This window comes from Triturus cristatus, chromosome 3_1 (genome assembly GCF_964204655.1).
Source record: "Triturus cristatus chromosome 3_1, aTriCri1.1, whole genome shotgun sequence".
Taxonomy (NCBI): Eukaryota; Metazoa; Chordata; class Amphibia; order Caudata; family Salamandridae; genus Triturus; species Triturus cristatus.
The window spans coordinates 1,087,660,607-1,087,684,386 of NC_140583.1; the positions used below are offsets into that span (position 1 = coordinate 1,087,660,607).

At 44.3% G+C, this 23,780-nt stretch overlaps 1 protein-coding gene across 7 annotated transcripts in view; it reads left to right on the forward strand.

Annotated features, from left to right (window-relative positions):
- The window catches only part of POU2F3 (POU class 2 homeobox 3), a 122,378-nt gene that overhangs the window by 25,663 nt on the left and 72,935 nt on the right, over nt 1-23,780 (forward strand). For 2 of the 7 annotated variants that reach the window (XM_085645958.1, XM_085645961.1), the window contains exon 2: nt 6,217-6,282. In XM_085645958.1, the coding sequence (XP_085502084.1) occupies nt 6,217-6,282 (66 nt within the window). Of the gene's footprint in view, nt 1-3,642; nt 3,762-3,864; nt 4,003-4,085; nt 4,190-6,216; nt 6,283-23,780 lie in introns of those variants that run through there. The other 5 variants (XM_085645962.1, XM_085645959.1, XM_085645960.1 and 2 more) reach the window with 5 other exon arrangements.

The following is a 23,780-nucleotide window of genomic DNA, read 5'->3' on the forward strand; positions in this document are numbered from 1 at the left end:
TTTCATTAGAACACTGGGGCACACTTGAAGGAAGGGAAACAAGATTCCAAAACAATTCTTGTGAATACACTGTCAGATTGCTGGAAACCACTACTTTTGTTCTACCAGACTTCTGTCTCCGGGTTTATTGGGAGTAGAATTGCCGTCTCAAACTGGATTTTAGTGTTAGATAGAGGGCACTGAGATTGCTATTGTGCGCTCCCCAAACACACCTCCAGCCCTCAGATCCCATGTTTAGCACAACTGTAGACTTTTGTCATCTTGAAATGCCCAACGTGAACAGGGTTGGCCCCAGGAACTTTTACCCAATATGTTCGGGTGTGTCCCCCCACCCCAGAAGTCATTCCCACCCACTAGATCGTGCCAGACATAAATGTGGCATATCTATGTACTAACTATAGAACACTCCTTGACCTGAGGAAGAACAGAAGAGGACTTCACTTGCTGTATTTGACCCCAGAGGAGCTCTGAAAGACCAAGACCTGCTCCCGCTTGAACCCAGAAGAAAGAACTGGACTCCAAGGGTCATAAGGCTGACCTTGTGTTCAACCAAAGAGGTCCAATATGCTACAATAGTCCCTTAATGCAAATACCCAACTGACCAGTAGCAACTTGACCTGCACTGGATCTTGCTGTTGGACTCAATCTGTCTGACACCCTGTGAGTCTTTAGGTGCCTTCCCTGAGATCCTGGGGGCCTTAGGTGTGTATTCCTGTGGTGGATTGGAACTTAAAGAACTAAGTCAAAAGGTAAAATATTTGACCAGGACAAACTGGGTTCTTGTATCCAAACTACATTCCATCATGGTCAGCCTCAAATTGCACCTAGATGCCGGTCTACTGCAACCATTCACTGTCATTGGTGCTTTGTGCTTTTTGGTGCTATTTCTACTTAAAACTTTTAAACTCCTTGACTGTTGGAATAGTTGCTGTACCTTTGCTAGGACCATGGAATGGCTGGGTAAATTGGTGAGTTGGAAGCAGTATCATGAATGTTAATATGTTCGATTTCTGCTGCGCAGTAACAGAGACCCAAAGAGAGGGGCAGCTGCTGAGACCTGCCCATCCCACTTTCCACACAGTCCCCCCCTCCAAGAAGTGAGTGTGTTTGAGGGGAAGGCACTAGCAAGATCAATATGGTGTGGTTACCCCCTCTCCCTATTAGGCAAAGCGGCCCTTTTTAAAATGATGTCACTCCCACGCTTCCTATATGCTCTACAAAACGCCCCAGACCTGGTGCCTAATTCATATTTCCAGCAAATTGAGTGACTGCTGCAGGACCTCCTCTGGAATGGGAGGCCTCGTATTGCCCTCAGGAAACTCACCCTCCCCTGGTATGATGGAGGGATAGGATTGCCTGACATTAGGAAATATTACTGGGCCTCACACTTAACGCCGATCAATCATTGTACATACGGGCGGCCCGACGACCCTGCATTCAATATGGACAGATACCTGCTTCCTAATGGCGCCGTCCCAAGGGCCCTCTACTCCAAACCGAACAAATACCCGCTCACCGGCCCAACTAAACACTCCGTCCAAGTCTGGCACAGTGCGACCGCCTCCATGGGTTGGTCCAGCAGGCTGACCCTATTCACACCTTTGTGGGACTCGCAGAAACTTGGGTACCTGGGTAACACTCGGGGATTTGACAAGTGGGACCTGATTGGCATGTCGCGGATTGGAGATCTGTGGGACGCAGGGGGGATTAAACCCTTTTCCTCCCTCCAGCAGCAATATGCTATGGCAGACTCAGAGCGTTTCCGGTATTTACAGATACGACATGCGTTATTGGCAGCACTGCCCCAGGACACTCCCCCACCCCAATATACACCGCTGGAGGACAGGCTGCTAGACGGCTATCTCCCTGAAAGAGCCATTTCCTTAACATATAGGAAGCTCATCAATAATATGGAAGACCCGCTGACGCCTCTGCGAGAGAAATGGGTAAAAGATGGCATAGAGTTAGATGACGAGACTTGGCAGGACGTGGTCTCCTCCCCCAAAACTGTCGCCATATTGGCGCGTCTCCGACTGGTGCAGCTGAAAATCTTGCACCGAGTTTACATCACGGGGCCCCAGCTGGTACACATGGGTAGCTCAAACGACGGTCACTGCAAAAGGGGGTGCATGCAACAGGGTACATTCATCCACATTATCTGGCATTGCGATCCTATACAGGCCTACTGGCGAGCCATCCACACCATAATGAGCCAGGTGCTTGAACTTACTATCCAACCGGAGGCACCTAGATGCCTCCTTAACATCTGGGAGCCCACGGACCTGGGCTAACATGCGACACAATGGGTCACACTGGGCTGCATGGTGGCTAAAAGAAACATCGCTCAGCTCTGGGGAGCCGTGCAGGCACCGAAGGTCGACGACTGGAAGGCTGATCTTGACTGGTGCATGCTCAGAGAAAAGATGGTCTATGCTGCGAGAGGATGCCCCAGAAAGTGGGCAAAGGTCTGGTCACCATGGAACGCATACCGTGGTTACATATGTACCCCGCCAGAGGAGCCTGAAAGTGACAATCCCCCCTCACCATAACTTCCTCAGTCTCTCCTTATTCTAAAATGTGACTCGTGCTCTTTGTAATGTGCATTGATGAAACTGTGCTCAGGCTGTATGTTTCGCTTGATTTCAATAAAAAGAATTGTTAAAAAAAAAAAATATGGTGTGGTAAGAGGGTCATTCTGGTGGGGGTTGACTGTAGGTATTGCGGTTTCTTCTTGTGCAACTGGACTTGTGCATGATGTGGGTTTACCAAATGATATTATGTCTCTTCTGACAACATGTTCATTCAACAGCACAAAGACTATCGTTTTGAGTGGCTTCGCCAATTGGGGTGAAGCAGTGGTGCCAGTAATGGCCTGACTGGCTTTTCCGGATATCCACATAGGAACATTTACATACAATGCATTCAAATGAGTCATCTACACATCTGATGTAATATTGAAAATCGTGCATGGATCATGCCTTGCAGACCTTTATAGAACAGTCCTGGCTTGTGAATGGGAAAGCCTACGTTGAGCAATACTGCGGCAAGTGACATGCAGTTATCTGTTAATATATATGTAGATATTTGAATTTACAGTTACTAAATGACCCTCCGTTACCACTTTCACAACCCCGTAATTTTGAATACTATCGTGATCTGGTGACTCCGTGTCACCGGGACACCACTTTTCCTGTCTTGGATTTCGCTTTTACATAACAGAGCATTCTGGGAGTTGTAGTTGTGGTTCGTCTGTGCGGTGATTGGACCAACACTCCAGATAACATCGAGATGTAAAAGCAAATTCCAGGACTAAACAAGTGGTCAGCCAGTTACATGGAGCCATCTGGTTACTCTTTATTCAATGATTTGACAGGTGTCCAGTAACAAGTGCAGCCAGATGATCTGCATACCACCAGGGCACAACTTTTCAAGCCCTATTCCTCTGTTTTTTCTACATATTATTGTCTTCAGGTGTATTACTTCCGTTCAAATTAACCATGGCCACAAGTCCCAGAATGCACCTGTTTCTTTTATTAAAACATTAACTTGGAAAGTGAGCTGAAGTTAATTGGTAACTGCCAACTGAATGAGGTAGATTTAAAGTCGATTGGGACACTAGGAAAATGGTGGCAGTCCTCTCTGTCCCCGTCCTGGGCGCGTGCACCTGTAAGGTGTAACCTTCCGCCCCTTTCAGCCGAACTCGCAGCCCACCTCCGGAGGCAGCAATACCTGATGCAAAGCAGGTGCTCAGCCGGGCTCAGGTTGGTCGCCAGAGGCGCATGCAAAGCAGGCCCGCGTGCGTTTGCTTTCCCTGACTGGGAAGAGTTAAAATGCTGCCTCTGGCCGGGACAAGGGGCGAGATTATTTGAATAGAAATATGACAGCTCCGTTTACAGGGCGCTTATCTGGGGTCATCGGACAAAGCGGCCAACCCCGGGCGGAATATTGATGGCGTAAGGTTTGCAGTGGCTGGGAGGAGATGCGTTGAGAGAAGCCAACGGCGTGAGTGTGCGCACACAGGATCAGGGCCGTGGGCCAGCAGGCGTACCAAATATGCGTGCACACAAACGAACCCCCCTTGTGTGTGTGCGCACAACGGAGGCGCAAGAGGGGGTGCGACCACAAAAGCTCGGGAAGTGCGCTTCAGGGTGTGCACACATGAGCCCCAACAGTGCAAAAGAGAAAGGGGGTGCGTGTGCGCGCGTTCAAACCAGTACTAAACATGTTGTTGCTGTATGCTAAAGAGCCGCACGTGTGTTTGTGCAAGGAAACACAGCGTGAAAAGTAATGTAGATGTGTGCGTATAAGGCATAGAAAGGGACATTGGATAGGTCTGCGTATGCTTGCAAAAATAAATTCTAATTGTGTGTGCACATAGGAAACCCATGTATTAAAGGGACCATATGTGTGAAGTCTAGTGTACATACAAATGAAGTGTGTTTGTTCTTGTATCAGGGAGAAGTGGGTGGGTATGAGAGAGAAGGGGCAGAGAAGATATGCGTGTACAATGAGAAACCAGGCGCGTGAGTGAGAATGCATGCACGAGAAGAAGGCATAACCGCATGTGCGCAAACAAGAACCAACTATATTTGAACGGGACAGTTGTGCACTATCTGGAATGCGCATGTGGGAATTTTGAAGACCCCCACACTGACGGGAAGTGCCAGCAGCTAGAACTGGTGTCACAGCCAGGGGGTTGGCACTGGTAGGTGCCATAAGGGTAAGCGTCTGTTGAAAATGTGAGGGGGCTTCCAATGGTCGGCAGTGTGGGGGGCTGCCCACAGGTTGGCAGTGTGATGTACTAAAACTGAAAGCAACACTGGACAGAAAGCCATCTGTTAAATGCGTATGTTAAATCGGCCACAACGCGGATCTGTGGGCCAGCCAGTGGCATAACGCAAAATTGTGAGGGCCCCTTAGCAGAATAGCGTGAGGGGACCCTGAGTCTCCCATATCTCACAGATATTCACAAGGCTTACTCTGACCTGAGGGCCACTTCGCAGGAGCATGCATTGCGCCCCTGCTACTTGGATGTCCCTGTGAGATACTTGGATGTCCGTTGGATATTACTGGTTCGATTTCCAGCCTTGCACCCTCTATACAAGGAATAGAAAGGAAATTATCTCCAGGGAAAGAATAAAGCGATAAATGTAAAGACAATCTGTTAATTAATCACAGGTGCCAGTGCGTACATTTCTATGTACATATTTAGTGATATAAAAGGACAAATATGCATGAGGTGACCATCATCAGGAACCCTTGTATAATCTCAACACCTAGTAAACGGGATCACAGATCCGAACACAAATTGAATAGAAAGCAGTGCATTTAATTGAACCTTAGGACAAGTTACCCACCTTGCAGACTGCTTCACCCGTGCATATGGCATTGCTTGATGTCCTGAGGAGGCCTTTGCAAATATATTTATTGGCCGAAACGCATCAACACATCTAGCAGGCATTTTCTTGATAAGCAATCTAAAATAATCAATGAACTTTAATTTTCAAAAGTGTTATAGGAGACACATTAGAAGGACTGCGACAAAGATTCTCTTGCAGACAACATTTTAATTTCAGTCTTAAATGACCAAACACATTTTCTATCACTAAGGTATGAAAACGTTTTCCTTTTTTGTAAAGTATCAACAAAAATTATTTTTATGTGAAATTTAGATTGTTGATGGCAACAATGTTCATAAAATTACTATGCACCCGTTTGTCAATGAGTTCCTCAAAACTATATTTGTCCTTTTAAAATTCCTAAATATGTGCAAATAGATTTGGGCGTTAATGTATCGATTGCCATTAACTATGTTGCTTTATTCTTTCCCTGGAGAGAATTTCCTTTCTGTTAATGGTTCGTCCCCATCTCCCGGGATTATAGGGGAATCCCAGCAAAGCTTGACAGAAGGTCTGTGCGAGGCATCCAGTATTATTTTTGTTTTCCATAAGAGTGGCCACTGGTGTAGGCGGGTCGTTGATTTGGTGTAAGGGGTAAACCTCCTTCCTAAAGGAGTGTGTGACTAGGGGAAGGGCATACGCCTGGCACGAGGCTGTCCTACGTGTGCATATGGTAATATTGTGTGCTCTGAAATTTGAATGCCTGATGGGTAGACTAATGCAAACGTCATTTGCCAGCCTCGTGGAGCCTGCACTGCGCTTCCTCCAGTTCCCTGAAGCTGCAAACTGGTATTAAAATCACTTTTTTCTTTTCCAGATATTAAGATGAGCCGAGAGGCCGACTCCACAGAGCCCGGACACAGACCCGAGCAGGCAGAGCCAGGTAAGACAGCGACCGCACTTGTAGCCCTGAGTTGGGAGAGGGTCCGTAATAAGGCCCCCCCCCCCCCCTCTCTCTCTCTCTCTCTTTTTTCAGTCAATGTAGCTGCCCCTCGCTACTAATAACTATTTCATCAGTCTCCTTGTCTCTTGCTTTCTATTCTTTCTGTACCTCACTTTATCTATTTCACCTTTCTGTTCTCGTCCATTCTTTTACCAGTTTTTCTCTTTATCCCTATATCTTTTATAGCCTAATCACTTTTTTTTATCTGCCTCCTTGTCTCCCCTTCTCACCCTGTTCCTCTCTTACTCTCGGTCTACCTATACCTCATTATTTCCGTTCCTCAGTTCTATTATTTTATTTAGCCTTCTTTTTTAAAAATCTTTGTATTGCTCTCGCGCCCTTTATCTTTGTTTTTACCGATTGCATATTTTTCTTGCTGCTTCCTCATGTGGCACATAACCCTTTTTTTTATCAACTTCTCTTTTTTGTCTCTCTTGTCTTTCTCTCCTTCTAACACTTTCACTCTCTGTTTCTTTCTCTTTTCTAGCACCCCGCCCTTACTTTTATCCTTGTCTCAATTTTCTCCTTCTGTTGCTCTCTTGGAGTTCGCACAGTAGTGAGTAGCTGGTGCTGTCTGGCCAGTCTGGTTCTTGTAGTCCTGTATTTATAATGGGGTAAACAAAGATACAAGTACCGCGATGCAATGATGAAAAAACTCGACTGTACAACTTTAACAACTGCCTTATAACAAATGTCTCTAACAAAAGTCAAATTCCTTTATCTCGAACTTTTGTCTCTTTGCCTCTCCCTGTTAACTGTCCGTTCCCTTTCCCCTCTCTCTTTCTGCCCCACTTTTCGTCTTCAGTGCTTCTGTCTCTTTTCCTTTTAGGGTTTTTTACACTCTTGTTTTTTTATTATGTATTCGAAAAAAACAAACTGTATGTATTAATCAGCAGTAATAAAACTGATGTTGATGTAACTGTACGCCAATGGGATGGGGTGTGCTGGTCATCTCAGTGTTTATTATTGACTTTTCTCTAGGCCTGGGCAAAATTTAAATTACTCCAGCATAATTTAGAGAATTTAGCATTACACTTGCTGTGCGAAATTCCTCAAAGTAAGCTACTACGCGACTTTGCGTAATTGCATGCCTTTCACGGTAAAATGTACACCAAACCTTCCATTCAAGCTATGAGTTTACAGCAAACTTACCGAAACAGCAGAACACGAACTGCCATTGTTCATGGTGCTTTTGCTTAGATGTATCTTCGTGGCAAAAAAACTGATGCGAGGACGCATTTTGCGCAAAAAAAACCATTGAAATTACGGCTTTGCATTTCGCGTTATTGCTTGTTATTTTTGCGCAATATTGCTAGGGTAACCAGACGTCCCCGTTTTCCCAGGACGGTCCCCGTTTTTGGGAAAGTGTCCCCGTGTCCCGACACTTTTCTCCAAGTGACTCAAATGTCCCTGTTTTCAAACAGTGTCCCCGTTAAACACAGAAATGTCCCTGTTTTTCATTGTTCCGGTTGAGCATGCGCGTGCATGCTCTCTTTGCACTGTTTACGGCATGTGTCGTCACTGAGGTGAGCGCTGTAGCAAGAAGGGAAATCCTTTGAAGAGAGACATTTTACAGGCAGCGCCACCTACGTCATTGTGCCAGCCAAAGTTTCTACTTTGGATAAAACAATATTTCTTCATCCTGTAGCTTGTATTCATAATCATACAAACTTTTCAGTAGCCCTTATGCATACCGTGCAAGGATTAATGCATTGCTCATTGCATGTTTTATTCATAACCAATTGATGCATGCTTTGTGTTCTCCATATCAAAACTATGACTTGACCTTTTGACTGACCTTTCAGATCACGGCAAACTGTTTAGCTGGAAAGGACTTAAAGGAGCAGGGTAACGCCTGTGGGAGAGGCGAGCAGCGCTGCTCGAGCTTCTTGCTCAGGTCTTCACACTATTGCACTATGAGATGATACCAATGGCTGGAGTGCACTATACATACCCCAGTAAGGTAACATGACATCCCAGCAGTGACTACGCAAATGTGGGAGGACTGTGTGGTCGGCCAGCCTTTGCCACCCTTAAGACCCTAAGGCAGTAACACCTGGAGAGAAGTTTTTTTTTGTACATTGGTCCATGGCTGCCATTTGGCAATTTAGCATTCCGCAGTTTACCTCCCATGCTTTTCTGTCATGAGCAACCAAGCAACATTGGTGAGTTGTACTTTATGTGGTGCTGACGCGCAGCTATAGAAACGAGCATTGATAAAGCTAGTAAATCTGGCGTTTGCTAGCCTGTGATGTTTTATTGATTTTTGGCAAATATATGCTATAGTCCTTAAAAGTGTAAATGTAATAAAAAGTACTAATGCTGCTGTGTGAAGGAGAGGGTTGCCAATAAAAGACAGCGGATTTGTTGTCTGTAATGCTTCATCCCGGTCTGTGGCGGGAGCTGTAATTGTAGTCCTTTTTCTATGTCTATGACAGCTGTCAAATAGTCCTACTTTTATGTCGATGGTTACTGCAAACCATAGTCCTACTTCTATGTCTATGACCTGTCCCCGTTTTTTGTTTTGAGAATCTGGTCACCCTAAATATTGCCGAATTTACAAAAGTTATCCAAAACTCCTTACATTCCTGATTACTCTCCATAGCTAAAGTTTGGTCCATTTACAAGCGGGACTTTGCACTGGGATAGGAATTCTAAGATAATTGACGATGATGCGTGCTAGGTGTGTTGAATTAATACCCCATGTATGTCCACACACCTTGTAATCACGGTCTCGGTGTCTGTGACTCTCCAACGGTAGCTGTGCTCGAGCAAGCAAGGCTTGCACTAGGAATTGGTTCTGGCTCAGACACGGCATAATGTAAAAGGTGTTACTCACTAAAGTTCAGTGTCTCGCCCTAGGTCCTGCTTTTACTAGGAATACATCTAATGTTAATATATCATTAGAGCGTAAAATTGATAGAAAAACAAATAGTAGCAAACCCAAAGTATTGTTCATTTGTGAGGCTGGAAACTAGTTAGTATAAGTTTGAGGCAACTTTTAGTAACATTCAGGCGGACTCTGGTGTTCAGGACGTCTGCTGGTTTTCAGCCAGGCTAGCAGTTTACAAATCCATAAGAATATATGTTGATGACAGGCAAGATTAGCACTATGGTCTCTTACAGTGCTTAATTTGCAAATAAATAAGTGCCAGGGCTCTCTTTAGGTCGCTGCTGCAGCATGCACCACACATTGCCCCTTCCATGCTGCCAATGTTAGTAACAACACAACCACTAACTATCACACTCCTACAACTGTGGCAATTCGGACCATTCCAGGCCCCCAAAGCTATAAGAAGGTGTGTGTGGCAGGTAATAGTAAATTTTGATGTATATTGAATTAATAATTTACCGTTGTTGTAGTCATCTCTAATTTAGCCAGACAGCGCCACCTTGTGGCAGACTGTCACAAGCACTGGTGCTGACAATTAAGTGCAGGTGCCGAGCACTGGAAACACCTGTTCAAATTAAATACTGGTCTCTTAGCGCTCAGTATAGCCCGGTAGGGTTTGACGCTTCTAGCTGAATTTGTGTCAGGACTGATGTAGCATTCATCAGCTGGGAGAGTGAAGGTCGTGAGTGCAGTTGGGCCTGAGGGCAGTTGTTGATCCTGCAGAGTATGGCGGGGTCTGGGACCCTTCACGGTCTTTATCACCGAGGAGACAAAAGAGACTGCTGGTGCCACTCGCACAGTTGTTTGGGTGCCCTCCCCAAAGTGTCACTGGGACATCTCCAGCTTGAATCTTGATAAGGGCCTGTTGGTATAACAAATCTTGGGAGCCTAGGCATCCCAGATGCCTGGAGGGACACGGGCATGGCTGGCAAAGACACATACAGGGCAAATGTATCCGAACTGGGCATGAAGTGGGAGGACAAGAGCTGCAGGGGCCAAGGATCATTGAGATCTCCAGAGGGCCAGGATAAGACTTTACTACCCACCCGGTGCACTCTTGCCATCCTCATCATATTCCCCAAGATAGATGCCCGCTTCTGGGGCCTTCTTTCCAGCTCTTGATGGATGCGAGTTTGCCAGCTGGCTCAGTTGAAGAATCCTGCTGGGCTTCTTTTTAGTCGACTCCTGAACCCCCAATATGTGGTCATGTATATCACTGTTGTTGCCCAAAAGTCTTCGTTGCAGAATTAGAGGGTCCTGATCTGAAGATTGTGATGCCATGGGGGTTTAAGTCAAATCTCAGATTACAAAGGCGACTGGGATGGAGGAGTGTGGCACACACTGGCCTCTGGCTAGGGAATACCAAAGAGGCCACACGAATAGCATAAAACAGGCTGCTTTACTGATAGCCCCTGAGATATCTTCTAACCAGGGAATGTGGTACTTCACGGGGAAATCCTTCAGGACTTTATCGTAGTAAAAGTGCTGCATCTCTCCTGTGCCCATCAAGGCATGAACCTGGTGCTGCAGTGGGCCACAGGGTGGCATCAGGACTTTGTGATTCGTGGCGAAGAATATTGAGTTCAGAATTAATGTGTAAAGTTTGCTGTTCAGACCCCGAGCCTGTGACTTGGGCAGCTCTTGGCAGTTGCTCTGGTCCTGTTTAGTTTCTAACTCTATCTAAATACACTGCATTCTTTCATTCATTGGTGTATCTATACAGTCATTCATCTGTATATCTATACAATGATATTTGTATAGTGTGAATCTAGCAAGAGAACAAGGAGTGCTGGACAAGGGGTATGCACATTGATGTACACATCTTCATCAGGAGGCTCTATATTCATATATAGAGGCATGTGATCAAGGGTACGTTGTATGCCCGAAACGCGTCATATGGCTTAAAAAATAAAGAAGTTCCAGCCACAAAACTTTGGGTCCGTGACTCCGTGTTCTTGTCCGTGTGACTCAGACAATGTGCAGGAGTCGTCTTACACAAATATATATATATATATATATATATATATATATATATAATAAAGTCTCTGCATTTAGAAGTGCTTCATTTCTGCTATGCTTGGAGGTGGTGGCCACCATCACTTATTTGTGGGGACTTGGACTCATTTTTCATCATCAAACTTTGCACAGAGACACAGGCCAAACATGGAGAAACAAGAAGGAAGAGCAAGGTAGGAAAATATTGGCAAAACGAGAAAGCAAGGCTGAACAGTCTTTGGTAAAGCCAAGAGGTCTGGCGTTGGCAGCCAGGCTTTCAATGCATGTTCGGTTTTGTCATGGCTTTCGCTTTATTGCTGGAAGCTGCCAGCCCCCTCAGCAATCTAAAAATGTTTTAAAAACAAAGATGTTTTTGGGATCAAAAGCACACATTGCCATTTTAGTCCCTGGCACTAAAGGGCACTTCTTGTGTGCTGATGGGCTCCCTGTGAAGGAACAGAATGCCCTCACTCTCAGTAAACCTAGTCAGGGGGTTGACACATTGCCCCATGCTGCACAATATAGTGGGTGGAAGAAAAATGTCAATGACGCAACAACAGACCAACGAATGAAGAGGGCTGGCTGAAAACCCCTCTAAGTTAGTATATGCATAATTATAGTAAAAACAAAAGGTCTTGACTAATATCAGCCTTAAAAAGAACATGTAAAAGCAAGACCAAGAGATGGAATGTGATGGGATAATGATGCACTTGATGAAGTCAAGACTTGGCAACCTCGAAAGTCACCAACTCCTACATATAAGAAAACAGATTTGGGCCCATGCAAGAATTAAGCAGTGGGGTCTTGTGAATTTAGGCTTCTGTTCACTTAGATGTACAAATAGAGACTCGGTCCCAGACAGGAGTGTAGCTTGGTGAGTAAGATTGGGGGGGGCCTTCAGATTTCCCAACAATCACGTATACATTATACGAGAGGGGGGGAAGGAGGGGGGCCTTATGGGGCAGTAGTAAGGGAGAGGAGTGCGGATTGTGAGGCGTATGTGTCACTCAATATTTTGTAAAATAACCATTTTTAAGCGCTTTAAAAAAGAGAAGTGTGTGTGTTTGTCTGCACGTGTATATAAAAATCCCAAGTGAAATCCGGCAAACACCTCACATACCCCACTTAAAGCACCTGTACCCAACTATTTACTACACCGAATACATTTATTAGGGGGGAGGGACACCCCAAACACTCCCCCCCCCTCCCCCCCTCCTCCTTCTAAAGCTACGCCCCTGGTCCCAGGACGTTCTTTCCTTAAAAACCCTTCAGCAAATATCGCCTGCTCGTCACGCTGTAACCAGTAACCGGATGACTTCTGTTTGCAAGCTCTGGGGGGAGGGGACTGCTCTGCATTTCACATTAACAATGTGTTTTTTAAGTAAGTAACTCTTAATGTCTATAGTTTTGTTGATTCCTGGCACTGTAAAGAGCCAGTGTGTAGGAGACCGGGACAGGGAGTCTCAAACCCGCGAATTGAAAGCTGCAGATAGCTCGGATGGTCAGCACGGCTGCTGCAGAATCTATCTCCAATGCTTCTCTTCGGCAACGATGAAAACCTCTTTTCTTTTAAAATTATATTCGGAAGATGGATGAGGATTGAGCTAAGGGCAAGCTGAGATTGACAGCAATGCGGTGCTCCCAGAATACTCGATGAATGGTCATCTCCTGCACTACCCTCTCCATTCCCCTTTTTTCATACCTCTTTGTCACTCCCTCCAATGTTCTACTCCACCATGTTTTATTCTTCGCACTTTCAGTATCTCCTTGTTAAATGGTGCACCAATTCACTTTTCCCTCTACTATCTTGTCCTGTCCCCTTCACCTATTGGCTGTGGTGTCCAATGTATGTCCTGGTGATTGGGACTCATGCCAGATTTTTAGGCTCTCCACATGAGATAATTATTTACAAGTTCATGTAAATGGAAGTCATTTATTTTTGGTTATCCTGAAAACCTGGCATAGATCCGGCCCACCTGAGAGCACATGGACCAGCCATGCACTAACCCTGGAAGGAATAAGTGTAGTAAAACAAGGTTGTGCCCTCTCAGTGGCACACTTTATCTTCCCGATGTACAGACAGTATGACTATTTAAGGCTCTAGATAGGGAGTGCCCATTGTAGGCTAATAATACCCCAATCCATGCCATATTTTCTGGCTCACCAGTGCCTATATAAAGGAGTTGTATCTGGACACATTTCATGCATTTTTTTTTTTTTTTTTTTTACGTGGATACCCTCAAATCTGGCCAAGGTATGGTCCTCGCAGACGCATGCCTGGCACGCCTGCTAAAGATAGTGGCTCAAATCTCAAAAGAATAAAAAAGTAGGCATCTGACCCCTCCCAGAGTGCTTTGTAGGTTATTGAAATCAGGTTGTATGGGATGCAGAAGGTGCCACTTCATATAGCAAATTCTACCGGATGGGGCCCTGTGCTAGTGAGAAACCCAGCTCAACATACAAACTGCAATGTTTACCAACATTTCGGACTCCTTTGTTAGGGAAAAAGGATGTTTTGTCTTCCATCTCTGTATGATGACCACCTCTACCCAGGTCATAATGGACACTGTGTCCGTTCCTAGACTCTCTTGCAATAAAATAATGCATTCTGGGTGTTATATCGTTTGTTGGACTTGGCCCCCTCCGCTGGGTCACCCCCAAATTATTTTCCTTCAACCTCCTGTTTTGCTGAATGTTTATTTTGTTGGCCTTAGGACCCTGTGCACTTTACTACTGCTAACCAATGCTAAAGTGCTTGTGCTCTCTCTTCTATACATGGTAAAACTGGTTTACAACTGTTTGGCACATGTAATTTAGTTCTAGGAAATTACCTAGTATTTTGGTATTACACGTACCCAGGGCCTGTAAATTAAGTGCTGCTAGTGGGACTGCAGCACTAATTGTGCCACCCAATTAATTCTCACAGTCTTGTTTTACTACTTTTGGTCAACTAGACTAGCGCACCTGAAAACAATGATTTGTAGGTGAAAGTACTGGAGACAGTGTATATCAGTGGTGCTTGAACAATTTTCAGAGTGGGGGTGCTGTCATCAATGTTACATCATTGAACTCCATGGAATTCGGGAAAAATCCAAGCATCATACAAAGAACAAGTGTCACAAGTGCTTGAGTTATCGTGCTCCAACTCTGATTAATCTAGGATGCTTTGCACTGCAACGTGTTTTAGCTTGTCTGTGCTAATACAGACAGAGACCCCCGTATGTAAATTGTCTTGACCACACTCCAAAGCCATGGACCAGTTGGAATTGCCAAGTCAAATCCCCATTGGATGGGAACCCAAGGAAACCTAACCTAAACTAGCGGTGTCATTATGGAGCTAGACCATAGCCGATTGTCCTGTTACTGCCTCCTTTCTGCAATGGCAAAGGCAAAACTAAAAAATGGAATGAAATGTTCCAAAGTAATTCCAGTTGTTGAGATTAATTAAAAAAAAATTACATCCTTCACTATATTGTGGTCCACGAATTTTCCAATATGGAGAAGAAAGCGATCAAAAGGACAGCTAAAAAAATACCAAAAAGGGTTGAATACATCCTCATTTAATTCATTGTCGAACGATGTTCCTTCAGGACCAAAGAGCGTGTGGTAGCTGTGGTGGAACTCATGCAAACAATCCATAAACTTACACTGAGGTGTACCCCACCCTCCCTTTTCTTATTCTTTAAAATCAATTCATAGCATTTGAGCTCATCACCAGGTCTAGGTGCATCAAGTCTGCAGAAATGTGCTGGTAACCTGAGAACCTATGATGCTCATTGCAATTCAAGTCCGATATTAAGTACAATACACTTACTCACCAGGTTGTTTAACCACAGACATTTAGCATGGGGATAGAGCTTGTGGTAAGTGCCCAACACTTTGTTCATTTCATCTTGATTGTTGGTTCAAATCATTTGGAACACCATCCTATGGTAATATAGTGCTGTAGAAAAGTACATGAACAGAAGGTCTTACGTGACACCTTGAGTGCTACAACTTTTTTAAAAGAAGCCTTCAAAATGTGAAATATGAGGTCAATTAAGGAATTACTGAAGTGCAACATCTCTTTGTTAACTTACTTTCACTCTGTGATTCGAAAGGCATCCTGCAACTCACTGATGAAGCAAAAGGAGCTAGAAATATTTTGGGGGTTGAATGGGTTTCACATCAAGAAGACGTGCACCAGCTGTTCATGTTCAACTTCTCCTATTGAAATGGGTCTGACTAGTTTGCCTATGGTGAATCCACTTTCGTAAGGTGACAACAGAGTTGAAAAAAGTGATGGGACATTGCTCGATTGTACCTCCCTAGTGGTGAAGATGGCAAAATGTACTCTTTCAGTCATGATTGTTAATATATATTAAAAGCACCTAAAAACAGGCTGCAGAGAGGGACTTGGGGGACAAGTCTAGAAGTACCAAACAGGGGTACTTGTCACAAGGGTCCTGGGAGCAAGAAAGCACAGTTGTTTCTTAAGTGGGGCAATTGGGTGCAAAGTAAATCGGTCAGCTGGGCTCTGTGCGTTAGAGGCACTCGCGGTTGTCGGTCTCACCGGTTGAGGGTGCAGAAATCGGGACAGCTGGGCTACTCTGGAAGTGGGTTTCTGCAGTGCTGATGTCCGTCCAACACCTTTGGCTGGAACAGGCATTGTTTCTGCCCTCCAGAGAGTGTGGGCTCTCACCTACAGGGAATCAGAAACATGTCTGTGGAGGCAGGCTGGTCTACACCAGTCAGCCAGTGCACTAGAGATTGGTAGGTTTTCAGGGGGCACCTCTAAGGTGCCCTCTGGGTGCATGTATTAATAAATGCATCACTGCAATCAATGTGGACCTATTAATACAAGATGTTTTATAGCAAACATCTTTAGTTTCAGTGAAGCCATCATGTAGGTGGGAACTCGTAATCACCTGTGCTTAGTACATATACTCAAGATGGTTTCCCTGTTCAGTGGCAATGTCCTAGAATCAACAGGGACATCACAGGAGCATATCTGTGAATGCAGATATGTCCTCACATGTAATATAATGCACCTTGCCTTCCGGCTATAAGGCCTGCTATATGGGTGACTTACTTGTATTATATGCAGTGTCTGCAGTCATGGCACACATGAAGTGTGCCATGTCGGGTCTTCACTTTTCTCTGCACCATGTGACACAACCTGCACTGTCAATTTGCATGAGTGTGCAGAGGGGTCCCTTAGGGTGGCACAATACATGCTGCAGTCCTTAGGAACCCTCTTTAGCCTCCTTGCCCTAGGTATCAGGAGTACCATTTACTAGGGACTTACAGTTGGTGCTAAAGGTATTGCCAATTTGGGGGAAAATTGTGCCATTTTAGGGAAAGAGATCTGGCACTAGGAACCTGGATAGCATGAGTCCAGTGCATTTCTTCCAAAATGGTATCAAATACCAGGCAAGAAGTGGGGGTGACCATGTCAAAAAGGGGTACTTCCATGCAGGAATATCCTTGCAAGAGTTCAGAAGGGTATCCCAAACCCAGTAATATCATCGTAGACTGGTGTCTTACGGGTTACATCATCCCTTATGGAAACCAAATGGATTTCTTTGTTGGACCCTCACACTCTCTTTAGTGGCATGCTTCTTCAACTGGTCTTCTCCTGGTCCCTAAAAAACAGGATAGGCTTGACCATATTCTAGGGAGAACTTTAGACATGGGCATAGCACTTACAGAGCAAAATAACATACCTTAAACAACCAAGGCATCCATTTTAATAGTGTTGTTAAAGTATGACTAGAAAACCAATGCGGGGTTAAGATGGTGGATATAATGTCCCACACCTCCTCCCATATTGCATTATATGGTTCCCAAATAGGAAATCAAGATATCATTTCCTCAACAATTGGGTGAGCAAACCCTACAAGTGCATGTTTGTGTTGCATGTTTTTTGTCCCTTCTAAATAGATAGATAGGTAGACCTAAAGCAGACTTCAGGGTATTATGCTAGTCCTGATAAAAGCCCTGGATCCTGGAGGCCATTACTTTGTTTTATCACATAATTTTATTGATTTTACAATGTATTACATATTGAAGCGGAGTAGTGTTACATTTGTATATATGGTATTCATACAACGCATTTTATTGAAAGCAAAATCTTTCTACATTTCACATAATCATGCTATAAACTTTGGTGGGACCCAGGAGGCCATTATATTGATGGCTGAAACATGTCGACAGACTAGCACGGTAACATGATACCCTGGTTGTTGAAGGTATTTGTATTCTTCTACAAGACCCTGAGCTATAGCTATCACTAAAATGCTCCCTGGAATATGGTCGAGTCCATCCTGTTTTTTGGTGACCACAATGAGACTCATGATGATGCCTTCCACTATTAGAGTTGATGAGGGTCTAACAAAGAACACCATTTGGTTTCCAAAAAGGAGGTTGTAGCCCGTAAGACACCAGTCTTCAACCATACTCCTGGGTGTGGGATATTCTTTAGTGTTATAGAATACTTGAAACATTCCTGTACATTACTATAGTGTTGTGATCTTGCTTTCATTCCATCAAGATGACATGTCTGTGGAATGTGGAATGTACTCTGTGAGCTTGTAGCTCAGAGGTTCCAGAGGTGACTGTTGCTCTGGTCTGCAGCAGCTGTGGCTAATAAACTCTCTTCATGAAGTATCTCTACTTGATGTCCTACATTCATTAATACTTCATTACAATTTGGCGACGAGGATGGGATCTCCTCTTTTCAGCTTCTTTCTTTTCTTTTAACGATAACAAAAAGGAAAATAAGGGATAGCTACTGGTGGCCCGGCATGGATTCTGCCATTGTGCGGGGATGTGTTGTATGTGCCTCTAGTGACAAAAGTCTGAAAATGGAGGCGGTCCCTTTACAGCCTGTAGAATTACCAAATACAGTTTGGTCAAAGCTTGCTATAGATTTTATTGGTCCATTTAGCATTCTTCCACGGAAATTAAGGTTTGCTATTGTGGTTGTAGATTACTACAGCAAGTGGTGGGAGGTGGAGTTTGTAGAAGAACCAAATACTGTCAGTGTAATCAGGTTTTTGAAGAATCTGTTTTTAAGGGAAGGGTTTCCCAAAGAAATTGTGTCGGACAATGGCGTCCAATTTGTGTCAAAAGAAATGGAATGTTTTCTTGCTTGCAATGCCATCAAACACAGGTGTGTTGCGCTATACCACCCACAGGCAAATGGTCTTGTGGAAAAAATGAATCGCACATTAGTTGAGTGTATTCAATGGGGCATACAGAATAAGTTTGATATTGGTAAATCTGTGGAAGAAATGTTGTGGTCGCATAGATGTTGTCCAAATGCTGTTTTAGGTTTTACACCATTTGAAATGTTAAGAGGACGACCACCTGCTTCTAGACTATGTCCTGCATGGTTGAGAGAGTGTCAACATAAGAATGATCATATGTTAAAAATGGACCAGGTCGTGAGGCCAAAGGTGGAAATTTCTCAGAGTAAAATGAAAGGTCATTATGACCTTACACACAGAGTTAAATCTGTAGAAGACAAATTGCAGGTTGGAGACTGGATTCGTATCAAGGATCCCAGTCACGCTCCTAAGGGATTGTCGAAATTCAGGCCTCCTGTCAGGATTGAGGTTGTGTCTAGGAATGCAGTGAGGACCAGCAAGAATGAATGGTGGAATAAGGGAAGAGTGGTGAAGGTGCACAATCATGTTGTTGTTCCTAATGATTCTCCCCTTCCATCCAAACCGGTCTTGCACCCCTGTGTTTCTTCTCCATCTTCTCATTCTGATATTGATGTGTTAGAATCAAGGGGTTCTTTTCATCCTGAACCTGTACTAAGGAGTGAGAGACGAAATATTGTCAAACCTTAAAGATATCGCAATTGATGTGTTTCATCATTAGGTCATTTATTGTAAGTTCATGATTTGATGCCTTAATGTCATGTTCTTTCATTTGCATTTTGTAGTAATGTTTTTATTGTAAGTTTATGATTTATGATTTGTTGCATTGAAGCTGTGACATTTTATTGTTGTTTATTTTATTCATTCATTGTAAACAAGAGAGATAGTGTTGTGATCTTGCTTTCATTCCATCAAGATGACATGTCTGTGGAATGTGGAATGTACTCTGTGAGCTTGTAGCTCAGAGGTTCCAGAGGTGACTGTTGCTCTGGTCTGCAGCAGCTGTGGCTAATAAACTCTCTTCATGAAGTATCTCTACTTGATGTCCTACATTCATTAATACTTCATTACATATACATTCCAGAAATATGGCTTATCTAGGTACACATTGATATAATTTGTTTAAATGCATAAAGGTAATCTTTCTGCATTTTCACTTTTCCATAAAGCCCATGGCTCTGATCTTGAGAACTGGTGAGGAGATATCTGACTTTGAGTGGGAAGGCGACAGAGGACAGTCTCTCTAGATGTAGATGATATATATTTTAGCCAACCTGCTGTTGCAATTCACTGTGTAATGCAGCTCCACAGCCGCATCAGTGTTATGTAGGGTCTTGAAGGCATTTGGACTGATTGTATCCTTTTCACTGTGTGAGGAGACCTTGGATGCTAATCTCATGGATTCAAGTAGCTAGGTGTCCATTTGGCAGGGTTGGAGCAAATATTTGGCCCAATAATTGTGGCCCTGATAGATTCACTCCAATTATATATGAGGAGAGGAACCCTTCAAACAAAAGGTACAGGGTTTAGATACTTCACAACAATGATGAGTCCTTCTTGTGAATAACATACGTGGTAACATACCGATCAACCCTCTTCTTTCTCTGAAGATAATCATACAACAATTTTCCATTCACCCATCCATACAGAGAGACCTGTTTGATGCAAAAATATGTATTTTTATTAAAATAATAAAATTCTTAATATATAAAATATCGCAATGTCATAGTATCTCACAAACAATCTAAAATGTAATCAAATTGGATACTATCAAGCACACTTCATAATTTAGCAAGCATTTGCAATGCAATAGGTCTCGCATTTACGCGATTTTGAGCTGTTGACATTGCAAATAACAATACCAATAGCTTAAACTCGCATAAATGCGAGACCTATTGCATTGCAAATGCTTGTTGTTTTTCCCATGGTTCTCTTATGCAGTCTTCTTTGCAGAGACTTCCCGCATCAGCCATGGAGATCTTTTTTCATTTTGTTTGTCATGTGTTCTGATGTGGAGAGCTGGGTTTGTTTTGTCATTTGATCCCTTTGAAAACCTTTCCAATTAATGCTGTGAAGGCCTCTCGCATGAAGTTTGACAGTGCGGCCTTGTTGTTCAGGGGTCCGTGCAACTGGGTTCTGTTTCTAACTTCTAATTCCCTGGTAAACTATCGTTCTTGGAAAGCGTCGTGTGCGCGCAAAGAAACGCAGATGTCCGAGTCAGGAGCTTTTTATGTTTAAATTCTTTAGCTGTGCAGCATGGCTAAAACATTTAGCAAATAAAATAGGTCCTAAAGGGGAGAGCTATTAGCTTTGTCAATGCTTGTTAATATCCAGTGATGTTTCTGACTTCAGAATGCCCCCTGTTTGCTTATGTCTAATTGTGTCTTGCATTCCAGCTTATGCTTTTGTTAGATATATAAGATTGGGTTTTGGCCTTCGTGGAGTCTCTTTGCTTGATGGCGTCTTGTTTTGAGGCTGTTGCTCGTATTTCATATACTCTGTCTGTTCCGTGAGTGTTACGTCGGGTGGCATTTGCAAAGCACAGCACTGCCATTTACCGGGCTTCTTGGCGCTTTACAGCTTGAAATCACCAGCGGGCTGTGCTCGCGCACGGTCACGTGCCTGACCACCGGAAACAGAGAGACGCCCACGGGACAGTCGGTGCAACAATGCAGAGCCAATGTGGTATTTGCTGCCCCCTGGTGCATATCTGTCCATCAGGAGCCGTGATTAGGACCAAATGTCCGGCGTGTGGGCGTGCCCGGCCAGAGCCTCTCCGAGTAAAAACAACAGGCAATTAAAGCCAGCCACGCTAGAGTCCCTGCCTCACAATTGCATGCAGATGTGTTACCGAAGAATGCTCTTAAATTCCACTCCGAACTCATTAGTGCATCACACATTGTGCGCGAGCCGCCTGATTGTGGCGCGAGGCGGGGCCTGTGCGTGCAAAGAGCCCTTTCCTGCAGCTTGTTTTGAAGTGAAGGCTTTGATATTCAGAATTACTGCAAAGCCGCAGCTCCCAGTGCCGGGGCTCCATCAGTCTCGGGTCATTAACCGCCATCAAAAAGCATTCTGAGGCACCGGCCTCCTCGCACTAGTAAAAGGCGGTCTAGCGCCATGAAAGTCACCAGACGGACATTAGCACGCTTACAGTATTCCCTCCGCTGAAGTGAGACGGCTAGCTCTGTATGTAGCAGCGCAGAAACACCTAGGGGTTTCTCTGAGCTACATAGATAGGTCACAGGCACCACCAGGGTGAAATAAAAAAACAAGAAAAACAAGCCCGGCGGAGCGTGGCGCGCGCGCTTGGCGAGGGCGGGTAGAGAGAGCAGGGTGTGTGGCAAGAGAGGAAAGAGGGCGACGGCGTGAGAGACAGGGCAAGACAGTCAGATAGAAACATGGGAGAGGTACAGGGGCACAGAGGCAGAGAGAGCGGACGATTTTAGTGAGACAGAGAAAGTAAAAGAGAGAGAGAGGTGTTCTGCGTTCGCTGCGTCTATTCTTCTGAGACCCCCAGAACATAAGCCTGCATCTCTCACGCTCTTATTTACCTGCCAGACATTGGCTTATCTGGAATTTTGTCAGTGAGGAACTTGTCCTCCGCCGCCCTTGTTTCCCGAGACTGCAGACTCATTAGTCACCAAAGCAGATCGCAAACAAAAAATGTCCACTGCTGCGAAGATGTGCACCGTCTAATTAAACAAGCCCGGCGGAGCATGGCGCGCGCGTGCTTGGGGGCGGGGGAGCGCATTCCAGGCGGAGCGAACCCTTTGAAGTCCTCCCAAAAAGCGGAGTGCATGGCGGCACCAAGCGCGTGATTGTGCGCGTGCTAGCAATGCAATCCGCTTTTTGGGAGCACTTTGAAATGCCCTTTTACAATAGTCTCGCTCTGCAATCGCTTACGCGATAGCAAGGCGAGACCTAAAAATCATCATATTCTTTAAAATCCATCTCTTTATATGTTAACACCCTATCGGTACTGTACTATCTATCCATAATAACCAAATTTTATTAGTTTAAATCATAACTTTGTTTATTGTTCCATGGGCCAATATAAAAAAAAAACAATATCACGATAAATTCATAAACACCAAAAAATAATATTACACAGATTCTAAAATGATATATTGCAAATTGTCGATGCAGCATTTCGGTGCTGTGCAGCTGGTTTACCCCGCCTTCTTCAGGACAAAGTAGATTCACGGCATTCACTTGGATCACTGGTGTGCACTCTTTCTGTCACTGACGAGACATGTCCCTACTGTCTAAATTATCTCTCTACCAAATTTGTGATATCTGCTCCAAAACTATTCTCATCGTATTCCTGTAGCTTTGCCCCCTAATGCAATGCTGTGGAGCTTTCTGTGGGACTTTGGGACATCCTGAAACTCCCAGGAACAATGCTATAAATCTACATGGGGAAGGACTTAACATGCCAGACTTGGGGCCTGATTTAAATTTAGGTGGACGGGCTATTCCATCATAACGGTGACTGATATCCCATCCGCCATAATATAAATCCCATAATATCCTATGGGATTTTTATTTTGGCAGACGGGATATCCATCACCATTGTGATGGAGTAACCAGTCTGCTGAAATCGAAATCAGGCCGGTAGTTTCATACTACTGGACCTCCCACCTACTCGTGCATAGAGAACAGTTATTTGTCTTAAGCACAAATCCAGCATTTCCCACAGTGGGATGGACATTGGGGGACTATTTGCCTATACACAGGCAAGCTTCTAGCAGATCTCCCACCTGCCACAAAAGTAACATTTGATCTCTAGCAGATTGACACAATACCTAAATATCTATTGGTGATGTGGATATTCCTGCACACTCCACCTCATCCAGTTCGAAAACCTCCATAGAGTATATTGCACCTGATCCCAGCTTTAGAAAATATGATGTGAAACCTCCACAATGTTCTTGAGATGCCATATCTCAACAGCCACTTTCTCTACACTGTATGGGATTGCAAAGAGATCCAGTGCTTCTGGTGAAGCGTTCTTGAGACGCTGAAATGGGTACTAGTTTGACCAATCTGCTATTCTCCAAAATCCATTCTTCTACACACATTTAATGACAAAGAAGTGAACCACTCTGCAAAGGCACTGTTGCCTCTAGGCCTGATACTTGCTCAACAAGACATTACTTGGCACTCAAGTGATATATGAGGCCAGGTGATAGGACTCGTGAAAAGAAAATTGTCATTTGGTCTAAATTGTCCTTTCTGCAGGGCCACCCCAGAGTTATTTTTGCCTTTTAGCTGAATCTTATTTTTGCCGGCTATAGAACTCTGTGCACTTTACCTCTGCTAACCATGGGTAACGTGTTTGTGCTCCTCCTTCCAACATGGCAAAATAGGTAAACGCCTGATTGTTTTTTTCAAATTTGTCT